The 26,201-nt window shown below is 41.7% G+C and overlaps 1 protein-coding gene across 5 annotated transcripts; it reads right to left on the reverse strand.

Moving 5' to 3' along the window:
- LOC141491421 (uncharacterized) lies at positions 1-26,201 on the reverse strand. 5 transcript variants are annotated; one of them, XR_012469601.1, is made up of 3 exons: positions 2,291-2,508; positions 1,750-1,888; positions 1-739 (listed from the first exon to the last, which is right to left on the reverse strand). XR_012469601.1 is itself a non-coding variant. In XM_074192351.1 (3 exons), exon 1 carries the CDS (start codon positions 26,150-26,152, stop codon positions 25,019-25,021), a length of 1,134 nt encoding a protein of 377 aa, XP_074048452.1. In that variant the 5' UTR covers positions 26,153-26,201; the 3' UTR covers positions 1-717; positions 1,750-1,888; positions 24,758-25,018. The 5 variants fall into 5 exon arrangements, 3 of the variants coding, with proteins under 3 accessions (XP_074048452.1, XP_074048432.1, XP_074048443.1); XR_012469599.1 differs by having other exon boundaries at positions 1,987-2,508; XM_074192351.1 differs by lacking the exon at positions 2,291-2,508 and adding an exon at positions 24,758-26,201 and having other exon boundaries at positions 1-717.

Here is a 26,201-nt window from a genome sequence, read left to right on the forward strand (position 1 = left end):
TTGTGTAACCATGAATTTATGTTATTTTGGTTTTTTTTAAAGAGTATTTTAAGTTTTCTAGAGTAGTAAAAAAGTTACCCTGTTTGAACTTTTTGTGATTGTTGCTGTTTTCTTCTGTATGTTTAAAATTGTTTTCTTTTCCTTTCTTCCATACACCTAGATTCATATCCCACAAACTTCTAAGACAGAATGAGAGATTCCCTGGTAGGACCTATGAGCATTTATTTTTAAAGGTTTCTTGCAGAGAGCAACATGTCCTTTCCTAGCCCGAAAGGAAGCCTCTTGAGGTTTCTGCCTGTTTTGTCCCTGAAAATGTACCTTCTTGGGAAAGATGAAGCTCCCTTTGGCTTCACACAGGAATCATTTCAATCCTATGGCAAAGGGTTGGACACTCGGGGCTAAACATACCAAGTGTCACCCCAGAGTCCAATCCATTTGAGGAGAAACTCTTGCAAAAGTCCAGAACAGCCAGAGCCAGCACAACCAGATCCCCACAGAGGTCTTCGAATGGAATCTTGCCATGTCCTTAATGGGCCGCGGTGGATCTGGGCAGTGTGTTCCTTCCAGCAACTGTCTTGTTTGCAGGAATCTTCATATTTTCCAGCCCATTTCCTATTTTTCACAATGTCCCCAAAGCACTCTTTGGCACTTGGAAAAAATCATTCAAGGAGGGAACACTGGAGCCAATTTTTGCAGCTCATCAGCTGGGCAGATAATCTGGAAAAGTAGTTCAGTTTGGCTATAGAGGGGGACGGGTGGAGATGGAGTAGAGAGGAGGAGAGAAAGAGGGAAGGGGGGAGAGAGAGAGAGAGAGAGAGAGAGAGAGAGAGAGAGAGAGAGAGAGAGAGAGAGAGAGAGACATAGACAGAGAGACAGAGAGAGAAAAAGAGACAGACAGAGACAGACAGAGAGAAGAAAGAAGGAAGAAAGAAAGAAGGAAAAATTAGAAGAAAAACAAAGAGGAAGAAGGAAGAAGGAGGAGAAGGAGAAGGAGAAGAAGGAAGAAGATGGGTAGAGAGAAGGAGAGTGAGGAAAAATGAGAAGAGAGACAGGGTGACAGAAAGAAGAAGATGGAGAGAGGAGAGAGAAAGAAGAGAGTAAGGGGAAAGAGAGAGGGAGAAAGAAGGGGGAAAGAGAGGAAGAGTGAGGAGAGGATACAGAGACAGAAAGAGATGAAAGAAACAGAGAGAGAGAAGAGAAATGAGCGTCAGAGACACATAGAGAGAGGGAGGGGAATGAGGGAGAAAGGAAGAGACAGAGAGAAAGATACAGAGATGGAGACAAATAGTAACAAAACAGAGAAAGAGATTGAGAGAAAATGAGAGTTACTTAAACTGGCTGATTGGAAACGAGCTTATTACCATTCTAGGGGTAACCCAGAAACCAGAAAAGGACAAGTTGTTAAATTTTTTCTAAGCCTCAATTTCTTTCTCTGTATAAGAAGACTAGATGATCTCTTTTGTCCCTTCCCATGAATTTTAAATAGTACAGCTAATATGCATAATAATAATAAAAATGATAGTCCACATTTCTTAAAACTTTCAAAACTCTTTTACATAGAATATTGCATTTGAGCCTTTTGATAGCCTTTTAATTTTTCTTTTCAATGAGGAAAGAGGCTCAAAGAGAAATGACTTGCCCAGGGTCACACAGCTAATGAGTATTAGAAAGATTTGGGTTTGTGTGTGAATGTGCATGTAGAAGCCAATGTTTACTCCATGTATATGCTTAAAGAAAGGGTTGACTTACTCAGGGAACCTGCAGATAAGAAAATTGAGACCCCAATTGAGACCAGTTTGGTATGAAAGGTAGCTTTGCCCTTGGGTGCTGAAACTTCTTTTTCTTTTACTTTTCCCCCTCTTCTTTCTTCTTCTTCCTTCTTTCTGTTCTGAGGTGTAGAAATAACTGAGTTTGGTATCTGGTTAGCAAGGTTAGTTAATAAGGCAGCTCTCACTTCCCCTTCCTAACCACACCTAGGTGAATCACCTCTCTGGCCAGTCCTTGACTCCTAGTGACATTCTCCAGGCAGCCTAAGGTAGAGTCTCCCCACAGCAGGTGAGTTCTTTTTCTGGTCCTGTATTCCCCTCCCCAAAGGCTTCTCTAGTAGGTGCCTTTCACTGGCTGCCTTATCAGGTTATGATGGGTTGAAGTTCCCCTCCCAATCTCCTTGCCCCAGGTGCAACATTTGCTCCTTAAGACTCTGAAGAGGGAGGAAAGGATTTGCCTAAGTTCCCACAAGTCATTAATGGGTAGAGTCACAATTCAAACTCAGGTCCTTGGACACACCCACATTGGGATTTTTTCCATGGATGTAGGTAAGATGGCAGGTGGTTCATTCCAAGAGTAGGTATGGTGGAAGCAAAGCAGGGAAATGCCCCAATTGTGGAGTCAAGTAATAAAAACATAAGGATTGCGTAATTCTGGCAGGAGGAGTGATTTTGGTTTCATGTAATCCCCAGCAGAAATGTTGGAGTCTGTACAGACTACAGGGCTATTAGAGTCGAAGTCTGAGTGAAAATCGAGAAAAAAAAGAGGTTATGAAGTCATTTCATGGAGTTGGGGGTTGTAGTTTTCATCTATATATGTGGCTTCTAGAAAGATGGCTGTTAACTCTGGTTAGTACTGAGAGAGGGTGAATGGCAAAGAACCATCCACTGATCTCAGCAAAAGTTCTAGTACCCTCAGAAGGGAATTCATTAATCACAAGTGAAGTTGGACTGAAAGGTCTGTAAGGGCCCTTCCAGTACTGACATTCCCTGTTCTAAGGTCTCTCCCATTTCTGAAATTTCCTGTTCTAAAGATTCTCCCAGTTCTGACATTCCCTGTTCTAAGGTCCCTTCCAGTTCTGACATTTCCTGTTCTAAGGTCTCTCCCATTTCTGAAATTCCCTGTTCTAAAGGTTCTCCCAGTTCTGAAATTCTGTGTTCTGATTTGCTTTTGCTGAGTAGTTTCTATTGGGTCCAACTCTTCATGACCCTATTTGGGGTTTTCTTGGCAAAGATACTGGAATATTTTTCCATTTGCTTTTCCAGCTCATTTTACAGATGAGGACCTGAGGCAAATAGAGTTTAAGTGACTTTCCCAGGGTCACGCAGCTTGTGTCTTAGGTCAGATTTGAACTCAAGTCCTCCTGACTCCAGGGTGGGTACGTCCACGGCGTCATCCAGTTGCCTTTTCTGCATTCTAAGGTTCTTTCCAGTTCTGACCTCTAGTCATACTAGTTCATGAAATCCAAGTCATTTCACCCAAGGCATATGACATTCGGAGTGAGCTTCCTAGACAGCAGTGTTTCCAAGCAATAAATCTGGGCTGTGATGATAGGGCATGCCAAATCATACATTTTCATCCAACTGGATGTGTGTCCATTCTAGGAGGAAAGGTGCTCTGTCAACGACTTGCTATTCTCTCTTAGTCTTATTTTCCTTTTCCAGTCTCCTAGAGAGGGAGAGGAGGGGAAAATTCCCATTCTGCTTAATTCAGGATTAATGATGGGGGTGGGAAAGTAGGGTTCAAGAAATGGGGGAACAGAGAAATCTTTCATGAGTTTAATTAAGATTTCTCTCATTACTTTTTTATTCCAGTACTGACTCAGAGGCAAAGGCAGAAGAAGCAAATATGAATTAACCTTCATTACTGTCTCTATCAGAGTCAGGAAGCCAGAAGAGGGGTATCAGCTCTTAATTCTGCATTTGCTACCAGTATGATCAAATCATCCCAGTTCTCCCAGACTCAGTTTCCTCATTTGAAAAATGGTCAGACCAGACGACTTCTGGGATTTATCACAGAATAAAATCCACAATATCCCAGTTTATTCAAGGGTCTATTAGTGAACTCTGGGACAGCTAGATGGCACAGCAGATGGAACACTGATTTTGGAGTCAGGAGGACTTGGGTTCAAATTTGACCTCAGACACAATAGTTACCTAGCTATGTGATCTTGGGCAAGTCACTTAACCCCATTGCTTAGTAAAAGCCAAAAAATGAAAAAATAAAAAATAAAATAATGAATGCCCCTAGACCTTGATCATAGAACCATAGATCTAGAGAGAGGGAAAGATCTAAGAGCTCATCTAGTCTAGTCACCCCCACATTTCAAATAGGGGAAACCAAGGTTCTCAGAACTTCAGTGATTTGTCCAGATTGTAATGTGTGACTTCCTATCTCTGTGATCCAAATGAGATCACTCTGAGAGTAAACGGCAAAACTGGAATTTGATATTAATTTTCCTGATTCAAAATTCAATTCTTCTTGCCTCACCCCCATCCTTGTCATAGGAAGTCCCAGGATCTAGTACTGACATTGTCATCTACAAGCCAAGTTTGGCAGTGGACTTGAACCTCTCTCCATCTGTTTGGGAGTTTTCACAGGGATCAAGCTAAAGAAATACTTCTATAATCCTAAACAAATATATCATTTAGTTGTTTTATCTATTTTTAAAAAATTTTTCATTTAAGTCAACAGGACTAAGTGACTTGCCCAAGGTCACATAGCTAGGCAATTATTAAGTGTCTAAGGCTGAATTTGAATTCGGGTTGGTACTCTATCCACTGCACCACCTAGCTACCCTGTTTTAACCTTTTTTTTTAACAAGGAGATCTAAGATGGTGATAGGGAAAGAGTCTGGATGCTTAATGGAATATGGATTGCCTTCTTAGTCAACCAAATCTATAGGAAACCTGGTTGCCAAACTTGGAGTTGATTGATAATCAGGATACCCTACTTAGCTGGCAGAAGCATGCCCTATCTGTGGGCTCATGATTAAGAAGGGAGGGTTTTTTTTCTCAATGGTGGACACCAGGACTATATCTAGAAATGGGGGTAGGATGGTGGTACAATGGTGCAGTAGATAGAGTGATGGCCTTGGATGCAGGAGGATATGAGTTCAAATTTGATCTCAGATACTTAATAATTACCTAGCTATGTGACCTTGGGCAAGCCACTTAACCCCATTGCCTTGCCAAAAAAAAAAAAAACCAAACAAAAAAAATGGGGATAGAAGAGATAATCTTATGAAAAGAGAGCAACCAGAAAGAATCTGTCAAACCTGTGAGGAAGAAATGAGTATGGGAGAATGAAGAAGACTGGGGGGCACAACAGTGGAGGGAAGTGGAATAGCATCCTTTAGGATACCACAGAATGGCATGCCAACCCTTGGTAAACTCAGAGACTGGTGGGTTGCCCCCACCCTCAGCAACCTGAAGCAAAGCCCCAGTTTCCCAAACCTAGCTTTTTCTTGGTGAGACAGGCTGCTAATGTTTAGTGATGACTGATGACTAAAGACTATAACTTTTTTGAATTAAAGCATATAGTTTTCACAGACAAACTAATTTATCTTGTTAAAAAAATTGTAAAATATCTTGTTTTTATATCACCTTTACTTTTCAATGTATCTTTCCTTTATTCCTCTCAGAAAATTGCCCCTTATGGAAAAGATAAAGAGGAGAGAAAAAATTAATCTATTAAAACCAACATTTTGAAAAAAATCTGACATGCTCTGCAGTGTTCCACACACCCATTGTTCCCCATCTCTGTAAAGAAGGGAAGGGGAGATCTTCCCATATTTCATCTTTTTTGCTTAAGCTTGGCCTTTCCTTTTTAATGATTTATTTTAATTTCAAGACCTAAGATATATCACTATTTCTTTGTTTTAAAATTTTCCCAATTATTCAATATAACTCTCCCTGCACTCTTTCTATAACAAAAAACTTTAAGATATGAGGAGAAGAAAACAATTTGGCAAAATAAGCAAAAATATACAAAAACTTCTGATATTAGCTAGACATTCTGGGTTCAAGGGCTACCTCTGATATATACTGGCTTCATGACCCCAAACACTCATCTGAATTCGTAGTGCTATTGGTTATTCTCCAGGATCCTAAGTTACAAAGAAGGTAGAGGGAATTTTCTCACCTGTTTCCCACATTAATGAAATCAAAGGAGTAATCCCTATCCCAAAGTAATCCCTATTTCTGTCAATACATTCAGTGTTCTCCAGGTATCTTCTCAAATTTGTTCCTTGGGCTAAGTTTAGATGAACCCATTTTAAAGCACAAGAAGGGGAAAGTTTAAGAAGTCTGTAAATGGACAGTCGGGAGACTGCCAGTTAAAGATAGCTGTCCTCGTCCTGAGCCTATAGCCAAAGCAACAATATGGTTCAGACCCCCTCTGAATATCGACGCTCTCTCACTTCTAATTTTAAAAAAATAAGAAAGTTTGCCAGAAAGATGTGGATGAAGATTCTTTGTGGTAGAATTGGAAGATGTGTGTGTGTGTGTGTGTGTGTGTGTGTGTGTATGTCCAAGTGTCCCTGGAGGCCGCACACGGAGCCCACCCTCCCCTCTCCTCAGCCTCACTTTGCCTTCCCAGTTTTGCTGACTCTGGATCTGTGCTGTGTCATTCAGCACATTTCCATCCCACCCATTTGAAAAATAAAACTACCCAGGGCTAAGTATAAGACAGATGGGGCAGGAGCTTGTCAGGGAGAGATGTGTCAGCATATGCTGTGGTGGTACCCCCAGCTCCAGGAGAATGGTCATGGACTTCCAGGCTGATTAAAATTTGGTGGGGGGAGACAGTCACAGAGGTTGAGAGAGAGATAGACTCAAAGAGACAGACACACACAGAGAGGAAGAGAGACAGAGACAGAAAGACACAGTGAGAGACAGAAGAATACAGAAAAATACAGAGATAGAAGAGATAGGAGGGGGAAGACAGACAGGGAGAGAAGAGTATAAAAAGACAAAGAGAGACAGAGAGATAGAGACACAGAGATAGGAGAGAGAGAGAGAGAGACAGAGAGAGAGAGAGAGAGAGAGAGATCAAGATCGATCTCTATTAAAAAATCATAGAATTGGGGGCAGCCAGGTGGCACAGTGGATAGAGCACCGGCCCTGGAGTCAGGAGGACCTGAGTTCAAATCCAGCTTCAGACACAATACTGATCTAGCTGTGTGGCCTTGGGCAAGCCACTTAACTCCATTGCCTTGAAAAATCCTAAAAAAGAAAAACCAAAAACCAGAATTCAGCCTCCAATATGAATAGGAGAGAGAGCTCACTGGAAGGTAAAGGACAATAGAATGAGAATCAGAAGAGCTGGGTGTGAATCCTAGCCTTTCTACTTTCCTCAGGACCTTGGATTCAGAGTTGGGAGGGGCATCAAAGGTGATTAGCCAGAGTTCCTCCACATAACAGTAGATAGGTGAAGCCTTTCCTGATTCCTGCAATTGCTAGTTCCTGCCTTCCCAAGCTACCTTTTATTTTTGACTGCTTTGAAATTATATTTATTAACCCCATCTCTCTGCTGCATATATTTATAGGTGACTTTGTTATCTCCTGCCTTGTGGAAGCTCCTTGTGAATAAAGATTTTCATTATTTGTATGTTTATCTCCAGTGCCTAGGAGGATGCCAGGTATGTAGTAGGCACTTAATAAGTGTTTATTGATTGAATGATCCTGGGTGAGTAATTTTCCTTCTTCAGGCCTCAGTTTTCTCCTGTTTCTAATGAGGGTGTTGGACTAGATGGTGCCCTTTTTTTTCTCATAAGAAACAACCCTGGCTCTGGAATCAGAGGATCTGGGTTTGAAATCTGATATCTGAGAAGCCTTGGAAAAGTCACATCATTATATTTCCTTGGGCTTCAGTTTTCTCTTCTGTAAAATATAGGGATTGAACTACATGACCAGCTTTAACCTGAGCTCCCCTTCAGGTCCCCAGTTTTTGCCAAAAGTCTTCTGGTAAAGGGGATGCTTAAAGAGTCTCAATTCCATTTTCTCAGAAGACAAGGGGCCCAGAAGGACAGACAGCAAGAACATTCCTTGCCACCTACATAGCCAGTGCCCCATCAGATAGGATGTGGACTTTGATCTTTGAGACAGGTGAACTAGGCCACCCTGGCTGTCAGGTGGCCAGTCCTCAGCCCTAATAGACTCATTAGTTGCTTCAAAATGCTGAAGATAGGAAGAAGACCTTCGCCTACTTGCAGAAGGGGGGGCCCTCTCCCTCTCTCCTGCTCCCTTCTTCCTCTCCCCCACCCCATGAACTTTCTACTCCAATGCCTCACCTGGAGCAGCCAAGTAACATCTGATTGGCTCTCCAGTTATCTTCTCACCCTTGCCTCTTGCCCCAAATTAGTCTCTGTTGGAAGGGGGTGAGATAGGGAATCTATAATGTCCTTGTATCTCCTGGAAGTATCATCAGAATAGTTCAATTAGTTAATAATAAAAAATACGGGGCATATTTGGGGCCAGGGAAGTGACCCACAGGAGGAAATGAATTGTCCTGGAACCTGAGGGAGGAATTTAAAAATCTATGATTCAAGGATGTGATTATGTATGAGCAGGAGAATTCCTGCATAGTATATTCTTTTTCTTATTTAAAAGTGGAAGAGATTTAAAAGATAATTGAATTCTACTCACCCTGATTCTCCCCCTCAAGCCCAACCTTATACATGAGGAAAGAGGGTCAGACCTATAGGTCTGGTCATTGCAGCCATGTGGCACATTTCTGGAAAATAGTTGCAGGGATAAAATGGAGAGTCCTTGAGGGAAGGAATGATTTCACTTTTGTCCTGGAGAGGCAGTCATCAGTCAAGAGACCAGAGCCTTGGATCAATTTTCCAGGATAGGAAAATGATAGTGGTGGTAGAGGAAGGAGGAGAAGGAAGAAAAGGAAAAGGAGGAAGAGGAAAAGAAGGAAGAGGAAAAGGAGAGGGAAGAGGAGGAAGAAGAGAAGGAAAAGGAGGAGGGTAGAGGTGAAGCATGGCTGGGTCCTTTTAACAATCAAGATTATCCTTCACACCTTGAGTCACTTTTAGGACTTTTACTCCTCAGCAATCACTTTGTCTGCTAACTAATATGGCCCAACCCCTTTCCAGATCCCATTTATATGCTGTATTTTCTCATTAGAAAGAAAATTCCTTAAGAGTTGGGATTATCTTATTTATTAATACTTATATTCCCTGATTAATACATGCTTTCCAAGTAAGATTTAATTAAATGTTGGGCTAACAGATGGGGTCACTCCCTAGAATGTGCAGTGGGTCAAATAGTGAACGTGGGACCAGAATAGACCCAAAGTTCAAAACTAAGTTCAAGAGAATCTTGTAAAATTCTTTATCTATTTTTGGCTTTTCATCCCTAACTCCTCAAAGAATCTCTGTCATATCATAGATGCTTTATATTTGTTGATGATTGATTTATTATGAGGATCAGTGAGACTCATTTGCAAAACCAAGTAATTATATTTTTTCTTTGAGTACCCACTGGGAAACAAGACATTCTGACATTACCCACTGGGAAACAAGAGTAACCAACCTGAATCTGGATATCAGTGTGTGAAGAAGGATCAAACCTAGCTATCTGTTTCCTTAGAGTCGGAGTTCCTTCTCAGAAAAAACCCAACTGGGTTAGTACAGGTAAAAGCAGCCATAGACTCTAATAAAGAGAGTTCTTCAGTTGCTAAATCCTATGGTTTCTGAATACATTACCCTTCCCCCACTCTCTGCTTAGAGTGGGAGGGGTCAGGAAAAGGCTCTAATTTTCATTTGGAAGCCTAGAATGCCCCCTTTCCTCTCTATTTAAGTCATATCTAAGACTCCAACTCTATGAATATTTCTTTTATCTATTGATTCATCTATCTATCTATCTATCTATCTATCTATCATCTATCCAACCATCCATTCATCCATCCATCCATCTTGAGATTTGATGTTATAGATAATATCAAATTCATATCGTATTTACCTACCTACATATGTATTTCATTCTAAATTATTTCTACAATTCTACATAATTTATTATTATACATTAAAAACATGATTCTGAGAAGAGAGTTCCTGGACTTTGCCAGAGAGAGAGACAAAGGGTTCTATGACATAATAAAGGTTGAGAATCCCCTCAGGCTTCCTTCAAAACTTGGTTCTGAGTATCAATATCTCCATATTTTCCAACTGTTAGTGTTCTCTCCCTCTTCAAATTAATTTATCTTACTTTGCATTTACTTATCAATAAACATGCTTATGTTCATCCCCTCTTCCCCCTCAACCCCTGCCAAGAACATTTAATATCTATTCCCTGAGGGTAGATATTATTCCCTTTTTATTTCTTCATCTCTCCATGGGCTAAAAGAGTGTCTGACACATAATTGATTAGTAAATACTTGCTGAGTTAGATTTAATTGAATGTTGATGATGAAGGTCGCTAGCTAATAGATGTGGACACTTCCTAGGATGGGTGGTGGGTAGAATGGTGGACATGGGATCAGGATAGACCCACGTTCAAAACTTGCCTCCAACCTTTACTAGCTGTGTGAGCCCCTGGTTAAGTAAATAAGCAACTCTGGGTCTTATTTTTCTCATCCATAAAGTGAGGATGATAATATCACTCACCTCAACAGAGTTGTGAGATTAAATGAGATAACATATATAAGATTCTTTGCAAATTTTAAAGCCTTATATAAATACTAGCTATTATTATTATTATTATCATTCTCATCATTTAGAGTTTTAGCCACTAAAAGTAATTAACCCTTTCCAACATGTAGACAATCACATCCCTAGTGTTAGCTATATGCAATGGCTCGCCATTGTCATTTAAAGGCTTAGGTAATATGACTTTGATTGGCCCACATGTTTTTCTAGTAAAATTTTCAGCCTGTGGGAGGTGGAGAATAGATTTTAAGGTCTTTCTCAAAGCCTTTGATTTATGATCCTTGGAATAAGATTTATGGGTTATACTTTCCAAGCTGTATTTGCAATAGTAGAAACATATTCAATGTGGGTTGGCCTGGATGGAGTCTGTCATTCTTTTCCTCATCGATCTTCATCAGTTTTTGTCCTGCTCATTTAGCATGCTCAGAGGGAGCTCAGGGGGAGCTCTATGGCCCACTCTCTTCTCCACTGGCCTTATTCCCCTGTCCAGGAATGCAGCAACATCACCCACAGGAGCAAGGCTGTCAGTGAGGTCAGCAGTGTTAATGTTTGACTTTGAGACCTGCCCTTCTCAGTCAGAGGTAATGCTCTCGAGCTTCCCCTTTGGCTCTGTGACCTATTAGTAACTTGTCTGAGAAAGGAGTCCATTATGGAATCATTGAACTGGATTGGAACCTTATATATCATTGAGTCCAACCCACTCATTTTACAGATAAGGGAATTGAGACCTAGATAGGAGACTGAATTGGGGACATGGCCAATAAACAGAAGAACCAGACTAGAGACTATCAACTTCTTGAGGACAAGGACCATTTCATTTGGACACACAGTAGTTTCTTCACAAAATCGGTGTTTTATAGCTGCTTGTTGGTTGTTTGATTTGGATTTCAAGATAATTGATTTAGAGATCATTTGGTAAGTGCAACAAGCCCCCTCTATTTTATAAATGGAAAAAGTCAGTCCCAGAGGGATGAATTGTTTCAAGGTCATATAGGCAGGCTGATGATAGAGAGAGAGATGGATAGATAGGTAAGTAGACAGACATACCAAATGTACGCGACTAGATAGTTGGATACATAAATAGACAAAATAAAGCCATAGATAAGTAGAATAAATTTTATAGACAGATAGTAGATAGATGTATTGTCAGATAAAGTGGATAAATAGGTAAACAGATAAATAGACTAGAAAGAATAAGAGGTAAAAAGAATAAATTATAGAGACAGATGGATAGATGGCAGATAGACATATAGAGGAAGATAAAATGGATGGATAGAGATAAATAGACTTAGATTAGATGTCAGTAGATAAATAGAAGAGGTGAATAAAGCGATGATAGATGATAGACATGAAGAAACAGATAAATGATGGATGGATAAAAAGATAGATGGATAGATAGATGGATGGATGGATGGATAGGCAAATGGAGAGTAATAGATACAAGATGTCAACTCAGATTCTCCAAATCCAAGGATCTTCTATGGAACTCATAGCAACCCCTCCCCTCTCCTCCCAGGGAGTGGAAAATGGGGAATTTTCAGGTACTGGAGGTCCTGCTGATAGGAGAGAGAACAGAGAAGAATCACAGAATCAGAGTTTGCAGAGGCAGCCCAAGCTCCTCATTTTACAGAAAGGACAATTGACATCCTCCAAGGTCACACAGGTAGCAGGCAGCAGCAGAGTCAAGATCCCTCCCTACCCAGTTCTCCCCCTGCCAATTCCACTAGGCTAACCCTTCAACCTCTGCCCCTAAATGAGATGAACCGGCCCAACACAAGACACACTTGCCAGTTCTTGTTTTGTTTTCTTTGGCCTTATTTTTCTGTCTCTGTTTCTGTGTAACTCTCTTTGTCACATAAACACACACACATACCCACATGCATGCACACACATATGTACACACACACACACACACACACACACACTGAACTTGAAGAATAGAAAATGTTCAGGATTCACTGCAAGGATTGTGGGTGGGATGGGAATGGGGGCTGGGAGACCCCCAAACCATCAGCTCAGGATGCTGCCACCTTGGCTCAGGGCACGGCTGCTTGCTGTTGGGGCCCAGGGGAGGTCCCGTTGCCATCCCTCCAACAGAGGTGGGTCTGGAACCCAGGACACATATTTTTCTTTATGGAACTTTTAATAATGACCTCTCCCCCTTAATTGAATATGAATATTTTACACATTAGAACCAGGAACAGCTCTTGTTTGCACTGGCTGGAACCCAGTTCATCTTCACAGACCCTGAGGTTGCATAACTATGAGGTGTCTGCTTACAGACTAGGGGAAAGCAGGCTATTGAAACTGGGCAATGCTCCCTTTCTTGCGAGTGGAATGAGGCCTCTTCTCTTCTAAATAATCTATACCACTCTTTGGAAGGAGGCCCGGCCTCATCAGGTAGGCACCACCCCAGCTGTGCTGGTGAGTGGCAGCCCCTCACTCAGTTTAGTGGGTGGGCGTTGGGTGGGATCGCTGAGTCAGAGAGGATCCTTGGGGGAGCCCTTTGGGGATTCAGGGCCTGGCCAACTCTGACCACAGTTGGACAGGCCAGACTGCAGGCTGAATTGCAGAGGCATAGGACGCTCCCTCCCCACCCCATTCTTCTACATTTCCTCTCTCTCTCTCTCTCTCTCTCTCTCTCTCTCTCTCTCTCTCTCTCTCTCTCTCTCTCAGCAACCATGGTCTCAACTAGGGGGAGGGGTTCCATTTGAACCTTGGAGTCACTAGAGAGGAAGGTTAGAATGGTAGAGTGGAAAGAAAGACATCATATAGAGCCTAAGGACCTGGGGATGGAATGCCAGGGTCAGTCTGGCATAGTCTAGAGACCAGGACTGAGTCAGGAAGCCCACATGTAGTTATGGGGAAGCCACTTAACTTTCTGAGCCTTTATTTCCTCATCTGTAAAACTGGGATAATTAATGGTACCTCACTCACAATACTGTTTGAGGATTAAATGACATTGGTTTGGATAAAGTATCTTATAAACCTATAGAAATCTCATTATAATCTTTGTTATTCCTTAGTAGTATGACCTTGGGAAAGTCAGTTTCTTCTCTAGGCCTCTATTTACTCATCTGAAAAACATCAATAATGCTTGGTAAACTGAACTCACTATGCTTTGTCAATGTGGGAAGTACTAATAATGATAATGGTAAAAATGATAGCAATACTTATCTAGAGTTTAATATGTACCCAGAGCTGGGTTTTACAATTATGATCTCATTGGAGCCTTACAATAACCCTGGGAGAAAGGGGATATTATCATCTCCATTTGCAGATGAAAAAACTGAGGTCACACAGATAATCAAGGACAGAGGTCACATTTGAACTCAGGGCTTCCTAGTTCTAGGTCTGCTTCTCTGTTCACGATACCACTTAGTCACTTATATTAAATGGTGTCTGCTTTTATTATTTTTTTCAAGAACTTGGGCATATCTCTTTTTCTTTTCAGGCCTCAGTTTCCTCCTTTGTAAAATGAAGTTAGATTAGAATCATAGATTTAGAGTTGGAAGGGTCCAGAGAGACCTGTAAGCCCAATCTTATCCTCAGTAAACAAATGAGGAAACTGAGACACAGATGGCTCCAACCTTTATTGGTTCTTCAAAGACTATTCTTGCAGGGTTGAAGGCTGTCTCTTCACCTATCACCCACTCTATCAGTGGGTGATCTCTATGTCCTTCAGAGTCAGAGGCTTCCTCCTTTCCTTTGTTTCTCCGGCCATCCCATTTAAATTCCATCTGTCCACTGGGAGCCATAGCAGGCTGAGGGATTGCTATGGAACTCCTCCTTTCTAGAAACCCCACTGTTTCCCCGGGGCTGAGAAATCAGGGTTGGGTGAGGGGAGGGAAACAGGATATTTGAATAATGGGAGAAAATTATTATGTACTTGTGTGTGTATGAGTTGGGCCCAGCCCTTTTTATTGTGTATGTGATAACAGGGGATACCGCCGGCTTCCATTTCTCCGGAGCTGGGAGCCAAAATCGGGGAGCGACAATACGGACATTGTTCCCCTTAATCAGGAGGCATTGTCCCTGTCTGACATTGCCACATACACAAGGGCGATAAAACATTTAGATTAATAGAAAATGGGGGCCCTACCAATGATGACTTGTTTGACATTTAGAAGAATAGAGAAAGCTAGTTAGGATTGGAAAGCAAATGAGAGGGAGGGGACCCAACAGGGGAGGGTTGTGATGTTTGCATGTACTGCCTAGTGCCAGCCTGGGAACAACCGGCTCTTGGTCCCTTCCAGGGCAAAGGTACCTGGCTATTTTGGTGGGCAGCAGCGTAGGTCTATGAGACTAGTATTATTTTTTATTTTACATTTTTGCCTCAATCCAATAGGAGTAGATTTAGGGGACCTGACGCTGGAGGAGATGCCTAGATATTCAATCCAAACTCCACATAAAGGAAACTGAGTCCCAGAGAGGAGAATTGTTTTGCTCAGGGTCAGTCACACAATTAGTAATTGGAAGATCCCAAGTTGGGTCTTCTGACTCCCAAATCATTGTTGCTTCTCTGACAGCCTCAATGCTTCCTCTTTCTGAACTGATTGATTCCCAGGTGGGGCTGGGGTCTAACTCTTAGGATCTGTTTCTATTTAAATATCATGGTAGCCTAGAAATTTGCACTCCCAACTTGGTCCCCTTTTCCTTGTGTGTCCTTGGATAAGTCACTTCCCTTTCTGTCCCTCAGTTTCCCTCTCTATAAAAGTGAGGGGATGGGGTGGACTTGAGGGTCTTGGAGCTCCTTTTTAACTCCAAAAACAATGATCCTAACTCTGGATCACCAAAAATCTTCTTGCCATGGGGGTGAGGGCAGGAGAGGATTAAAACTGACTTCCTGTTTCCATCCTTGGTGAAAGAGTCCCTGCTTATAGTGTCCTCTGCTGGTCAATAGCAATCCTACTGTGTATCCAAGGGGACAGGGCCAAAGTCACATTAGATGTCCCAGTTGAAGGGTCTTCTGAGGTCAATCTTTTCAACCTTCTCAAAAGAAGAAACCAAGACCCAGAAGGGTTTCTCTGGCAAACTCAAAGTTACATAGATAATGAGAGATTAGATATTGGCAAAGCTGCATGTAGTTGAAAAACAAATAAATAAAATATTAAAAACAAAGTTGACAAATCTTCTAACAGTCATTATGATCCTTGCTTGAGTCTCCCAATACCCTGGCCATGCAGGTTCTACTAGCATTAACCCCATTTCATTTTGCCTCTGTTTGCTTCAGTTTCCTCATCTGAAAAATGATGATAATTGTGTAGCACCTGTCTCCCAGAGTTGTGGTGAAGGCCTGGCACATAAAAAAATTTTTTTAAATGTTAATTATGATTGCAGTCACTAAGTGTCAGAGGCTGGATACCAATGCAGATTTTCCTGATCCTAGGATTAAGTCTCTCTACACTATGTGGGATTTGAACTCGAGTCCTCTGTTGCCTCCTGTATAAAATGAGGGCATTGAAAAGAAGACCTCTGAGGCTTTTTGCTCTAAAACATCCTGGACTCCCCAAACCATAGCTCTTTGCACCAAACCACAAAACATGAAGGCTGAGTCCTGCAGTTCTTATCCAAACGGCCTATTTCACAGATCAAAAAATGAAGCCTCGAGAAGGTTACAGAATCAGTTGATGGCAAAGTTAGACTAGAAGCCAGTCTCTTGAGTGGGTGGGGGCAGTCACTCCATTGCATCCCACTCTCACTTCATTATTTTCCACTTGAACTACCACAGAAATGATTAATAGATATTATAAAGGTAAACAGGACTCAGCAGCAGCAGCAGCTAGTTATACATACATTTTCATAGGGTCTACTGATAGAAAGGACTTTATACTCATTAAATCATTTGGTCCTTGCAACAAGCCTGAGAAGAAGGTGCTGTTATTATTTCCATTTTACAGATGAGGGTCATCTAGCTCACTAAGTGTCTGAGGTCAAATTTGAACTCAGGTCTTTGTGGTCCTGCAATGGCAGCTCTTTCTATCATTGTAAAGCAGATTTCATCAAGCATTGAAGGATTGTTCACCCGCTAATATTCAAACAAGGGTTTTGTTGGTGGAGAAGGCTTCCCTGTGAACAGCAGTTGACTTGGGTCAGTTGGTCCTGAAAGATAGGTGAGCACCGCTCTGAAGGGACTGAAGATGGCCTCTGTTGCCCTAGAGTGATGGAAAGAAAATGGGGTTCAGATCCCCAAACTGAGAATGGGGGCATTGGGACCCCAATGCATTCTCTTTCAATTTCTTTTTCTCTTTCTTTCTTTCTTTCTTTCTTTCTTTCTTTCTTTCTTTCTTTCTTTCTTTCTTTCTTTCTCACTCTTCTTTCTCCTTTCTCTCCATCTTTCTCTTATTCATTCATTCTTTCTCTCTCTCTTCTTTCTCTCTCCCTTTTCTTTCCTTTCTCTCCTCTCTGCTTTCTCCTCTCTTCTTTCTTTCCTTCCTTTCTCTCTTCTTTCTTTTTCTTCTCTCTCTTCTTTCTCTTCCCTTTCTCTCTTTCTTTCTCTTTCTCCCTCTTTCTGTCTTTCTTTCTATCTTCCTTTCTCTCCCTCTTTTTCTTTCTTTTGTGTCTATCTTCTTTCTTCCTTTTTCTCTTCCTCTTCTTTCTTCCATTCCTTTCTTTCTTTCTTCCTTTCCATCTCTTTTTTCTCTTTCTCTTCCTCATCTTCCTTCCTTCCTTCTTTCTTCATATATCTATTCATACATTCATTTATTCATTCTTAGTTTTAGGTTTTTGCAAGGCAAATGGGGTTAAGGGGCTTGCCCAAGGCCACACAGCTAGGTAATTATTAAATGTCTGAGACCAGATTTGAACCCAGGTACTCCTGACTCCAGGGCTGGTGCTTTATCCACTATGCCACCTAGCTGCCCCCTATTTATTCATTCTTAATTGATTAGTTAAGTTTCCTGTCTAGACTTCAAAAAGTGATGGAGAAAATATTAAGGCACATTAAATTTAAGTGTCCTGCTTCTCAGAGCTCTAGCTGTTAAATATATATTCTCCTGTGAACTGTTGAATTCTTTCCATGTTTTCCATAGTCTATAGTTTACTTTCTAACATCAACTCTGGGTGAAGTGCATTCCCTTTGTTTCAGTCTCCCCATTTTTGGATTTGGGAGAATATGATCTTCTCTAATCCACCTGAATAAAAGTGACTAAAAGGAGCTTTTTCAGTCCAATCCTAAGGAAAACCAAATTGCAGGAAACACTTCATTATGTATGTACCTGGCCTTTTAAGGAGTCATCAGAAAAGCCAGTAGTGGTCCAGATTTCCCACTTACTGGTCCTTTTGATCCTCTACCTACACAAATGCTTTCATTTGGCTAACAGGACAGTATGGCTTCATATCAATGGAGGCATTCAAGTAGAGGTTGCATGTCCCAGGAGCTTCTGAAGAACATTCTTGTTCTGAACATGATGCTGAGATAGATGATGCCAGGTGTCCAACATTTATTGTTAAAGTTGAGCTCCATGTCAGGAAGAACATTCTGTATACTGTGACTCTCCCTCTCCATTCCCATAAAATGCCTCTCTCCTTCATATGAGTCTCAGTTCCATCTTCTAGCCCTAAACATAAAAACCATGTCCATATGTCACGAGATATAGCTTGCATATAGGACCCTAGATTGAAAATCCATGAGACCAGGGTTCAAAATCTGCTCCAGATACTTACTAATCTGTATAGTTTTGGACAAGTTAGTCAGTTTCCCCATCTATAAAATGTACTTGAAGGTCCTGATACCTCTGAACCTTTGATTTCAAAATTCATTTCAATTATCTCTCGCTCCTTCTCCTATCTCTTTGTATCTTTTTTTTAGTTTTTTTTTTTTTTTGCAAGGCAAATGGGGTTAAGTGGCTTGCCCAAGGCCACACAGCTAGGTAATTATTAAGTGTCTGAGACCAGATTTGAACCCAGGTACTCCTGACTCCAAGGCCGGTGCTTTATCCACTACACCACCTAGCTGCCCCTATCTCTTTGTATCTTGCTCTCTCCCTCTTTCTTTGTTTCCCTCTATTTCTCTTTCCTCTTTCTCTCTTTCTGTTTCTGTCTTACTCTTTTTCTCTGTTTCTCTCTCCCTTTCTCTGTCTCTCTTCCTTTCTCCATCTTATATCTCTTTCTTTCCCTCTGTCCTTCATCTTTCTCTATTTCTCTCCTTCCTTTTTCTCTCCCATTCTTTTTCTCTCCTCTTCTTCTTCCTCTCCCTTCCTCCTTTTCTACACCTCTTCTCTCTCTCTCTGCTTCTTTTTCTCTTCCCCTCTGTTTCTATCTCTCTCCCTTTATCACTCTCCCTCTTTCTCCATCTTGCACCTCTCTTCCTTTCCCTCTGCTTTCCATCTTTCTCTATGTCTCTCCCTCTTGTTCTGTTTCTCTCCCTCTCTTCCTCTCCTCCTTTATCTCTGTTTCTGGTCTCTCTCTCTCTCTCTCTCTCTCTCTCTCTCTCTCTCTCTCAATCTCCTCCTTCCTCCTGCTCTCAGATTTTCTCTGCATTGGATTATATCAGTAGAGTCTAAACATTTAAGTGATATAAATCCCCTCTCATATGGAAGTCAGTGAGCTGTAAAATATTTAAACTGTCTGCAGTTGTACCTCACTTGTTTACCAATTTCCAGCACTCTGCTAAAAGGTACCATGCTGGAAGAGAAATAGGATTTCAGGGCCCCGAATCAGGTTTCATAACAGTCCCTCTGGTGGGCTCTGGACCCACCCTCGCTTCCCCAGGAAGCCTAGATTCTCCAAGGACACTGGGCCCTAGGCTTCTTTATTATGGTGGTAGATGGAGCCACTTCTGACTTGCCATCTTCAGTAGATACTCTTTCTGGGTCTGCAGGATTATCTTCTCTGTACCTTTTCACCCTCTTGTTTGAATTAACTTTGTATGTCTCTCCTGAGGTTGGTCTGCCTCACATATGTATGACCAGGTCATTGGACTCAGTATTGAAATAGCTCAGGCCACAACAACCAAATTCACAATTGTTATCCCCATTTTTACCAAATAAAGAAATTGAGGCTCACAGAGAGCATGTCTAAGATCATATAACTATTAAGTATTAGAGCCAGAATTGAGGTAATAGAAACATAGAATCTTAGATCTATAATGGGAAGAGACTTTGTGGGCCAATTAAGTGTAACTTGCTCATTTGATAGTTAAGGATTCAGATGCCCAGAAAGGGGAGCTCTAGGGGTCACATTTAAGGAAATATATTAAGAAGATGAAGACTTCTAGCATATTTCAATTCTAGAATGGTGAAGGGTTTGAGATGGAAGGGATGCCATCTAGTTCAGTAACCTTGTTCTACAGAGGAGGAAACTGAGGCTTAGGGACATTGAGTGTCTTGAAGCCAGGTCCTCTGACTTTCAAGATCATTACTTGTCCTGTTGGTTTCCTCTGCCTTGGGGAGTTCAGGTCATGGATCTTGGAATCTAAGGACTGGAAAGACCTATAGGATCTCTCAATACAACCTCCTCATTTTATAGATGAATGATTTGTAAACTTCTCCTCAGAAAGGAGAAATGATCAACCCCAAATCATAGCATGTCTAGTGGTACAGCCAGGACTAGCAGTCTCCTGATTTTCTGATCAAATCCAATCTGATCTACAAGATGGTACAGTGGATAGCGCACTGGTCCTGAGGTCAGGAGGACCTGAGTCTAAATTTGGTCTCAGACATTTGTTAGCTGTGTGGCTTTGGATAAGTCACTTAACCCTGATTGCTTCACATCCAGGGCCATCTCTAATCATCCTGAATCCTATCTAGTCACTGAACATGGATGACTCTGGAGGAGTGAGTGAGGCCAGTGATTTAGCACAGAACCCCCTCTCTCAAATCCATTTCATGTGCATGTCATGGTCTTCTTCAAAAGCATGTGTCTTCAGCACATGTAGGATTACCATGTGGGGCAGGTACTGGTGATAGAAAGAGAAGGATAAAATAACCCTGGGCAGGTTAGTTATAAAATACAAACAGATATCCATGTGCAGGAGCATTTGAGGAGTGGGGAGAGGCCTCTGAAATCCAGGAGTTAGGAAATGGCATATGAACTTATCCTTAAATAAGGTTATGGTTTTGAAGAGGTGAAGATGAGGAGGGATTGCAATACAAGTATGGAGCATTGCTTGGCCAAAGGCAGACAGGTGGGAGATTATTGAATCTTCAAAGCAATATGGCAGGTAGCCCAGTATTGAATGTGTGAGAGGGTAATATGCAATAAACTTAGAAAGTCAACCTGAAGATAGTCTGTGAATGATTTTCAGTGCCAACTGGAGAAATCTGTATTGTATCCTGGAGGCAATAGGGAGCCATTGAATGTGTTGGGGAGTTGATTTTGTGCTTTAGAAAGATTGGTTTGGCTGCTGTGTGAATTGGGTTGCAGAGAGGTGGGGCTGGGAGGAGAGAGAGTCCATGTAGGAGACTATAGTAGTGGTCCAGGTGAGAAGGAAGGAGGGCTTCAACTTGGGTGGTGGCTGCCACAAGATTGTGGGCCATGAAGTGGCATAGGATGGAGAAGGCTAACTTACTGACTAGTGTTGGGATAAGTCGAGTTAGAATGAAAAAGATTCATGTTCCAGTATGTCCTTTGGTCCAAGCTATGCATTATTCTTTCGTTGGTGAATATCTGGACACTTCTGGGTAAGACTTCCGAACACGGGCATCAGAATAATATAATTACGACTTCACTGGAAGGATCCTTCCCCAGTAGAAGTCATCCAGACAATTGTGGATTCCTTGCAGGATTTTGTACTAGACTATAAGAGACTTTGTGAAACAGACAAGGCTTGAGGATCTCCTTGGGATGGATGGGATGCTCCTTCCTCACCCCACCCATGGTTCTTAACCTCCCACATTTGGGGGTAGAGGGAGTGGATTCTAGATTTCCTTTCCAAGGGACAAGACGTGCTGTTCCTCTACACCACCACTCCCCTCCCTCTGATTTTAGCTGCTCATTCAAATAGTTGTTTCTCAACACTAGATGAGTCTGCTTCAGTTTAGATACCTGTCTATGTACTCTGTAGGGGATGACTTGTGAGAACAGAACAACTTCTCTCGGGTGGTGGAGAGGGAAAGGACCAGGGATTGCCAATGGCTTATACTGGGCAACATGCAGCTGGAACAAGATTGGTTGGGCATAGGGGGAGGGGGATAGCAAAGGAAGCTGCCTCCAACTGGGCAAGGCTAATAGTAAGTCTTGGAGGCTGGCCAGAGCATTTGTCTTTTCTGTCTGCATCTTCAACCCTGTGCCCAAAGGGAGGAGCATGCCTGCATCCCACTTCTTTGTCTGTCTTGATCTTCCTTATTCTTAGACTTAAAATGCCTGAGTGTTACCCTCTACCCCTTCCCTTGCCTATTTACTCTTCTTATCCCCATAGACTCTGTCCCTCCCCTCTGTCCCCTCTTCTCTTTCCCCTCCCCTCCCTTCTTCTCCTCTCCTCCCCTTCCCTTTCCTCTCTCCTCTCCTCCTCTTTCTCTCTTGCCCCTTCTTCTGTAAAATTTCTTTCTCTTCCTTGGTCTCTTTGCCTATCTGTCTCCCTCTGGCTTTGTCTCTCTGAGGTCTCCTTGTTTCTGTCTTGCTCTTATTCTCTTTTACCTCAGCTGTAGAACAGCATCAAGATTGTGTTTTTGTCTGAGAATGAGGGAAACAATACTGAAAAGCCAAATATTATTCTCTCCTCCCCTCCACCCTTTCCCAGCTGCAGGTTCCCACCCAGATCATCACTGCTCCTCCAAGTCAAATGAATAGCTTTATTGTGATCAGTTCTAGAAAATGGCTGTTTTCCTGTCCCCCCTCCCATTATCTTGGACATTGCTCAGGACCATTATACCCATTTTAAAGTAGAGTAGGGCAAGGCACAACTTTTGAAATAATAGTACCATTCAGGACTTTGCTTTCAAGGATTCAAAGTATCTTCAACAGATAATTTCTTCCTCAAGATTATGTAGAGTAGCAATCATTCCAATATACAGATTTGGCAGCTAATGTATTCTTAGAGGGGAAATAACTAGTCTAAGGTCTTACCGAAGGAGGGGGGGGGGCAAGCCAGGAAATATTTCCAATTTTTTTCAACGTGTCCAAAATGGAACTCATTATCTTCAGTCACTAAACTCATCCTTCCTTCAAACTTCCTAATTTTATTTGACAGTTTTTGTCTCAGGCCTGCAGTTTTGTCATCATGAAGTCATTCTGGTCTTTCCACTGTTCCCTTTCCCAACTCCTCCTCCCACCCCCCACCCCACATAGATAGTTACTTTCCAAATTTTGATGATTTTACCTTTAAAATATCTCTCCCATCCATTCCTTTCTTTCTACCTAAAAGACTGCCATTTTGATTCAGTTTTTATTTCCTCTTATCTGAACAGATTCTATAGTCTCCTAACTGGTCTTCTGACTTCCAGACTCTCCTTTATCCAATCCAACTTCTATATAATGGCCAAGATAATATTACGGGAGCATGCATGTAGCCATGTCAGTCCTCTGCCCAATAGCTTTCAATGGTTCCCTATTACCTCTAGGAACAGGTTGACATTTAAGATTCTTCACAGGCTGGCTTTCTGGCTACCCTTTAAAATTTGTTATACATGACAATTACTCACATACTCTGAATTTTAGCCAAATTGACCGGCTTGCTGCTCCCTGAGCAGTGCACATCATCTATGTTTCTATGATCTGCCTCTTTACCTGGTCTGTAAGGTCTCCAGACCTTCAATTCACTCTGCTTTCCTCCTCACCTCTGCCTTTTCGAATCTCCAGTTGCCTTAAAGATTTATTTCATATGCCATATACTACAGTAGAGCCTTTTTTGGGTCTCTCCCCTCCTCATTATTAATGCCTTTTCCTCCCTCCTCAGATTAACTCATAGCAGCCTATCTGTTTTTTATGTTCTGCATCATATAATGTATGATCCCTTGGAAGAGACTTTTCTTTGCCTTGATAATGAAGAGGATAGATTGTTTAAAGTTCAGAAGATCTGAGTTTGTATCCTACCTCAAACACTTGTTAGCTGTGTCCCCTGAAGCAAATCACTTAATATCTCTGAGTATCCACTTCATTTGCAAATTAGAGATAATATTTTCACCTACTTCATGATGGATGGACCATGGTGGCTTGGATCCAGTAAATCATTGAAATTTATGATGCACCAAGACTTTTGGGATGCCTCGTTTGTAATGTACTTTGCAAACCTGGTATTATTGTTAGTAGAATTATCTTTGTAACTCTAGTGTCGAGGATCATGTCAAATCTGTAGGAAATCCTCAATAGAGACTTGGTGGATTGAATTGCATCTTGCATTTAAGGGCAGGTTTCTCGATTTCCTTCTCCAGGACTCTCATTAACTTTTTCATTCTTTCAACAAACATTTACTACCGTATTTTAATTATTAATTATTATTAACATATATTTAATTTATCATCACTAAATTATTAAATTAAATTATTAATATATTTAAATGGATAAATAAGACTTTACTACAGCAATAATAATAATAGCTAATATTTATAAAGTACTCATGATATACTAAAAATATGCTGGGTACTTTTTGCAATCATCTCATTTGATCCTCACAACCCTGGAAGGGTGATGCTAACAGATGAGACAACTGAGGAAGCCAATAGTGAAGTGACTTGGCCAGGGTCTCACAGCTAAGAAGTATCTCCTGCTAGATTTGAGTTCAATTCTTCTTGGTTCTCGTCTTGGCCGCCTTGCTACCTCTTATGATGAAGGAATAGAACTCTGATTTCCTTGGGATAGGTAAGGAAAGTCCCTCCACTAATATGTTAACAATTTGATTCTTGATTCTCATCTTGGTCACCTCGCTACCTCTTATGATGAAGGAATAGAACTCTGATTTCCTTGGGATAGTTAAGGAAAGTCCCTCCACTAATATAAGTTAGCAATTTCTTGACAACAAACAATGTTTGCAGGTTTCCCAGAGTATCTTACCAGGGTCACATAGCCTATATGAGACAGAGGAAGAATGTGAACCTAGAACCTTATGAACTGGAGCATAACTCCTTAAACAGTATGCTCCATTGCCTCTCAAATATACTAAGAAAAAGTGGAATTGCAAAAAAAGATAGAATGATTATTCTGCTATTTTATGTTTTTCATTTATCCATTCATCCATTCATTCATCCATTGTTCATCTATCATATATATATATATATATATGTATATATTAAGTCTGTTGTCTGAAAGGTACTGTGGAGTTACATATATACTATGCTATGGAGTCATAGAATATCTGAATCCTGATATTAAAAAGTTTAGTGTACTTGGGTGACTGGGAGCAGGGAAACAAACATTCATATTTCTTCCACCTAGACAAGAGTGGGTGCTACTTACCTTTTGCAAGCCTGTAGTTGTAGACTACAGCTCAAATAAGCCCCTTCTTTTTGGTGAGGAAGCTCTCAATGACCCACAGTAAAATGGCCACTGGACTCAGGGGGATCTTGGTCTCGGACTTACAACCTCAGGGTCCATTCCTAGAGTCATGTCTAAAAGAGGCACTCTCAAGATCACCCACACATTGCATCTGTTGGGTTGGAGATTTCTGTATTTCCTTATAATCTGGATGTTGTCTGTGGGCCAGGGATGCTAACTTTATCAGAAGCATTTCTTTGGAATTACAGCAGGGCCAACCTCATGATAGGTGGCTCTAGAGACCCACATCTGCTCAAAGGTTGACAAACTGGTGATGACAGAAGCTCCAATCCACACAGACAGGTGACGGTCACTAGGGGCTGTGATGTTGACACTCAGGGATCCTTTTAGGAGGAATTCCAGCTCCCTCCAGAGCCTCCTCTGCAACCCTGGGTACAGGGTAGACCCCCCCGCCAAGATCAGATTATTCAGAAGGTCCTTGTGGAAGTGGTGGCTGCTTTTCATCACACTTTTAAGAACTAATTTGTGAATCCCAGGAGCTGAGGAACCTAACTTTGAGGGCTGAAAGAGAGACTCAGGTACTTGGAACAGCTCATCCCCAATTTGCATGGAGTGACCATCAGGAAGGATATAATTATACAAGGAGCAGTCTATAGTTTTTTCTTGCTTTCGCTCATGAGGGTCAGGTATGATGTAGCACAGCCTCTCTTTGACATCAGTTATAATGTCCTTGTTGCCTCTGTTCACTAGGTGAATACCTCTCTCCAAGAGAAGCCTGGCCAGGTAGTTTGTGAGATCTTTCCCTGCAAAATCAGATCTGGATATGCTTTGGAGTAGACAGCGATCCTTATAGATGGGGATGACTCCAGTTACTCCATCCCCACAGTCTAGAACAATGCCTGTGCTTTTCCCTGTAGCATAGAGTGCCATGAGACCTTGGAGAGCCACATAGAGGGCTGGCACTTGAAATGTTTCAAAGAATATCTCCAACATCTTGGCTCGGTTTTCTGGAGGATTTAGAGGTGCTTCAGTTAGGAGCACTGGTCTCTGTTCTGGGGGCTCTCTGAGACCATATTTATATAGATGCCTCCAGATCATTTCCATATCTTCCCAGGAGGTGACAATCCCATGTTGCATTGGAGATCTCAGGGTGAGGATGCTTCTTTTATCCTGAGCTTCTTGTCCAACATAACATACCTTCGGTTTTGTTTCTGTCCTGGGGGTAATACTTTGGGGATAGCCCAGGACTGTAGATTGGATGAACCGGGGAACCTGCTCCCCTGAAATGCCTACTTTACACAGTCCTGAGCCATTGTCGAGGATGGCAGATGGAATCTTAGTTATTTCAGAGACCATAATACTCTCTAGATGGGAAGCTGGAGAGCCATGAATGTGTGTTGTGGAA

This window comes from Macrotis lagotis, chromosome 1 (genome assembly GCF_037893015.1).
Source record: "Macrotis lagotis isolate mMagLag1 chromosome 1, bilby.v1.9.chrom.fasta, whole genome shotgun sequence".
NCBI classification, from domain to species: Eukaryota; Metazoa; Chordata; class Mammalia; order Peramelemorphia; family Peramelidae; genus Macrotis; species Macrotis lagotis.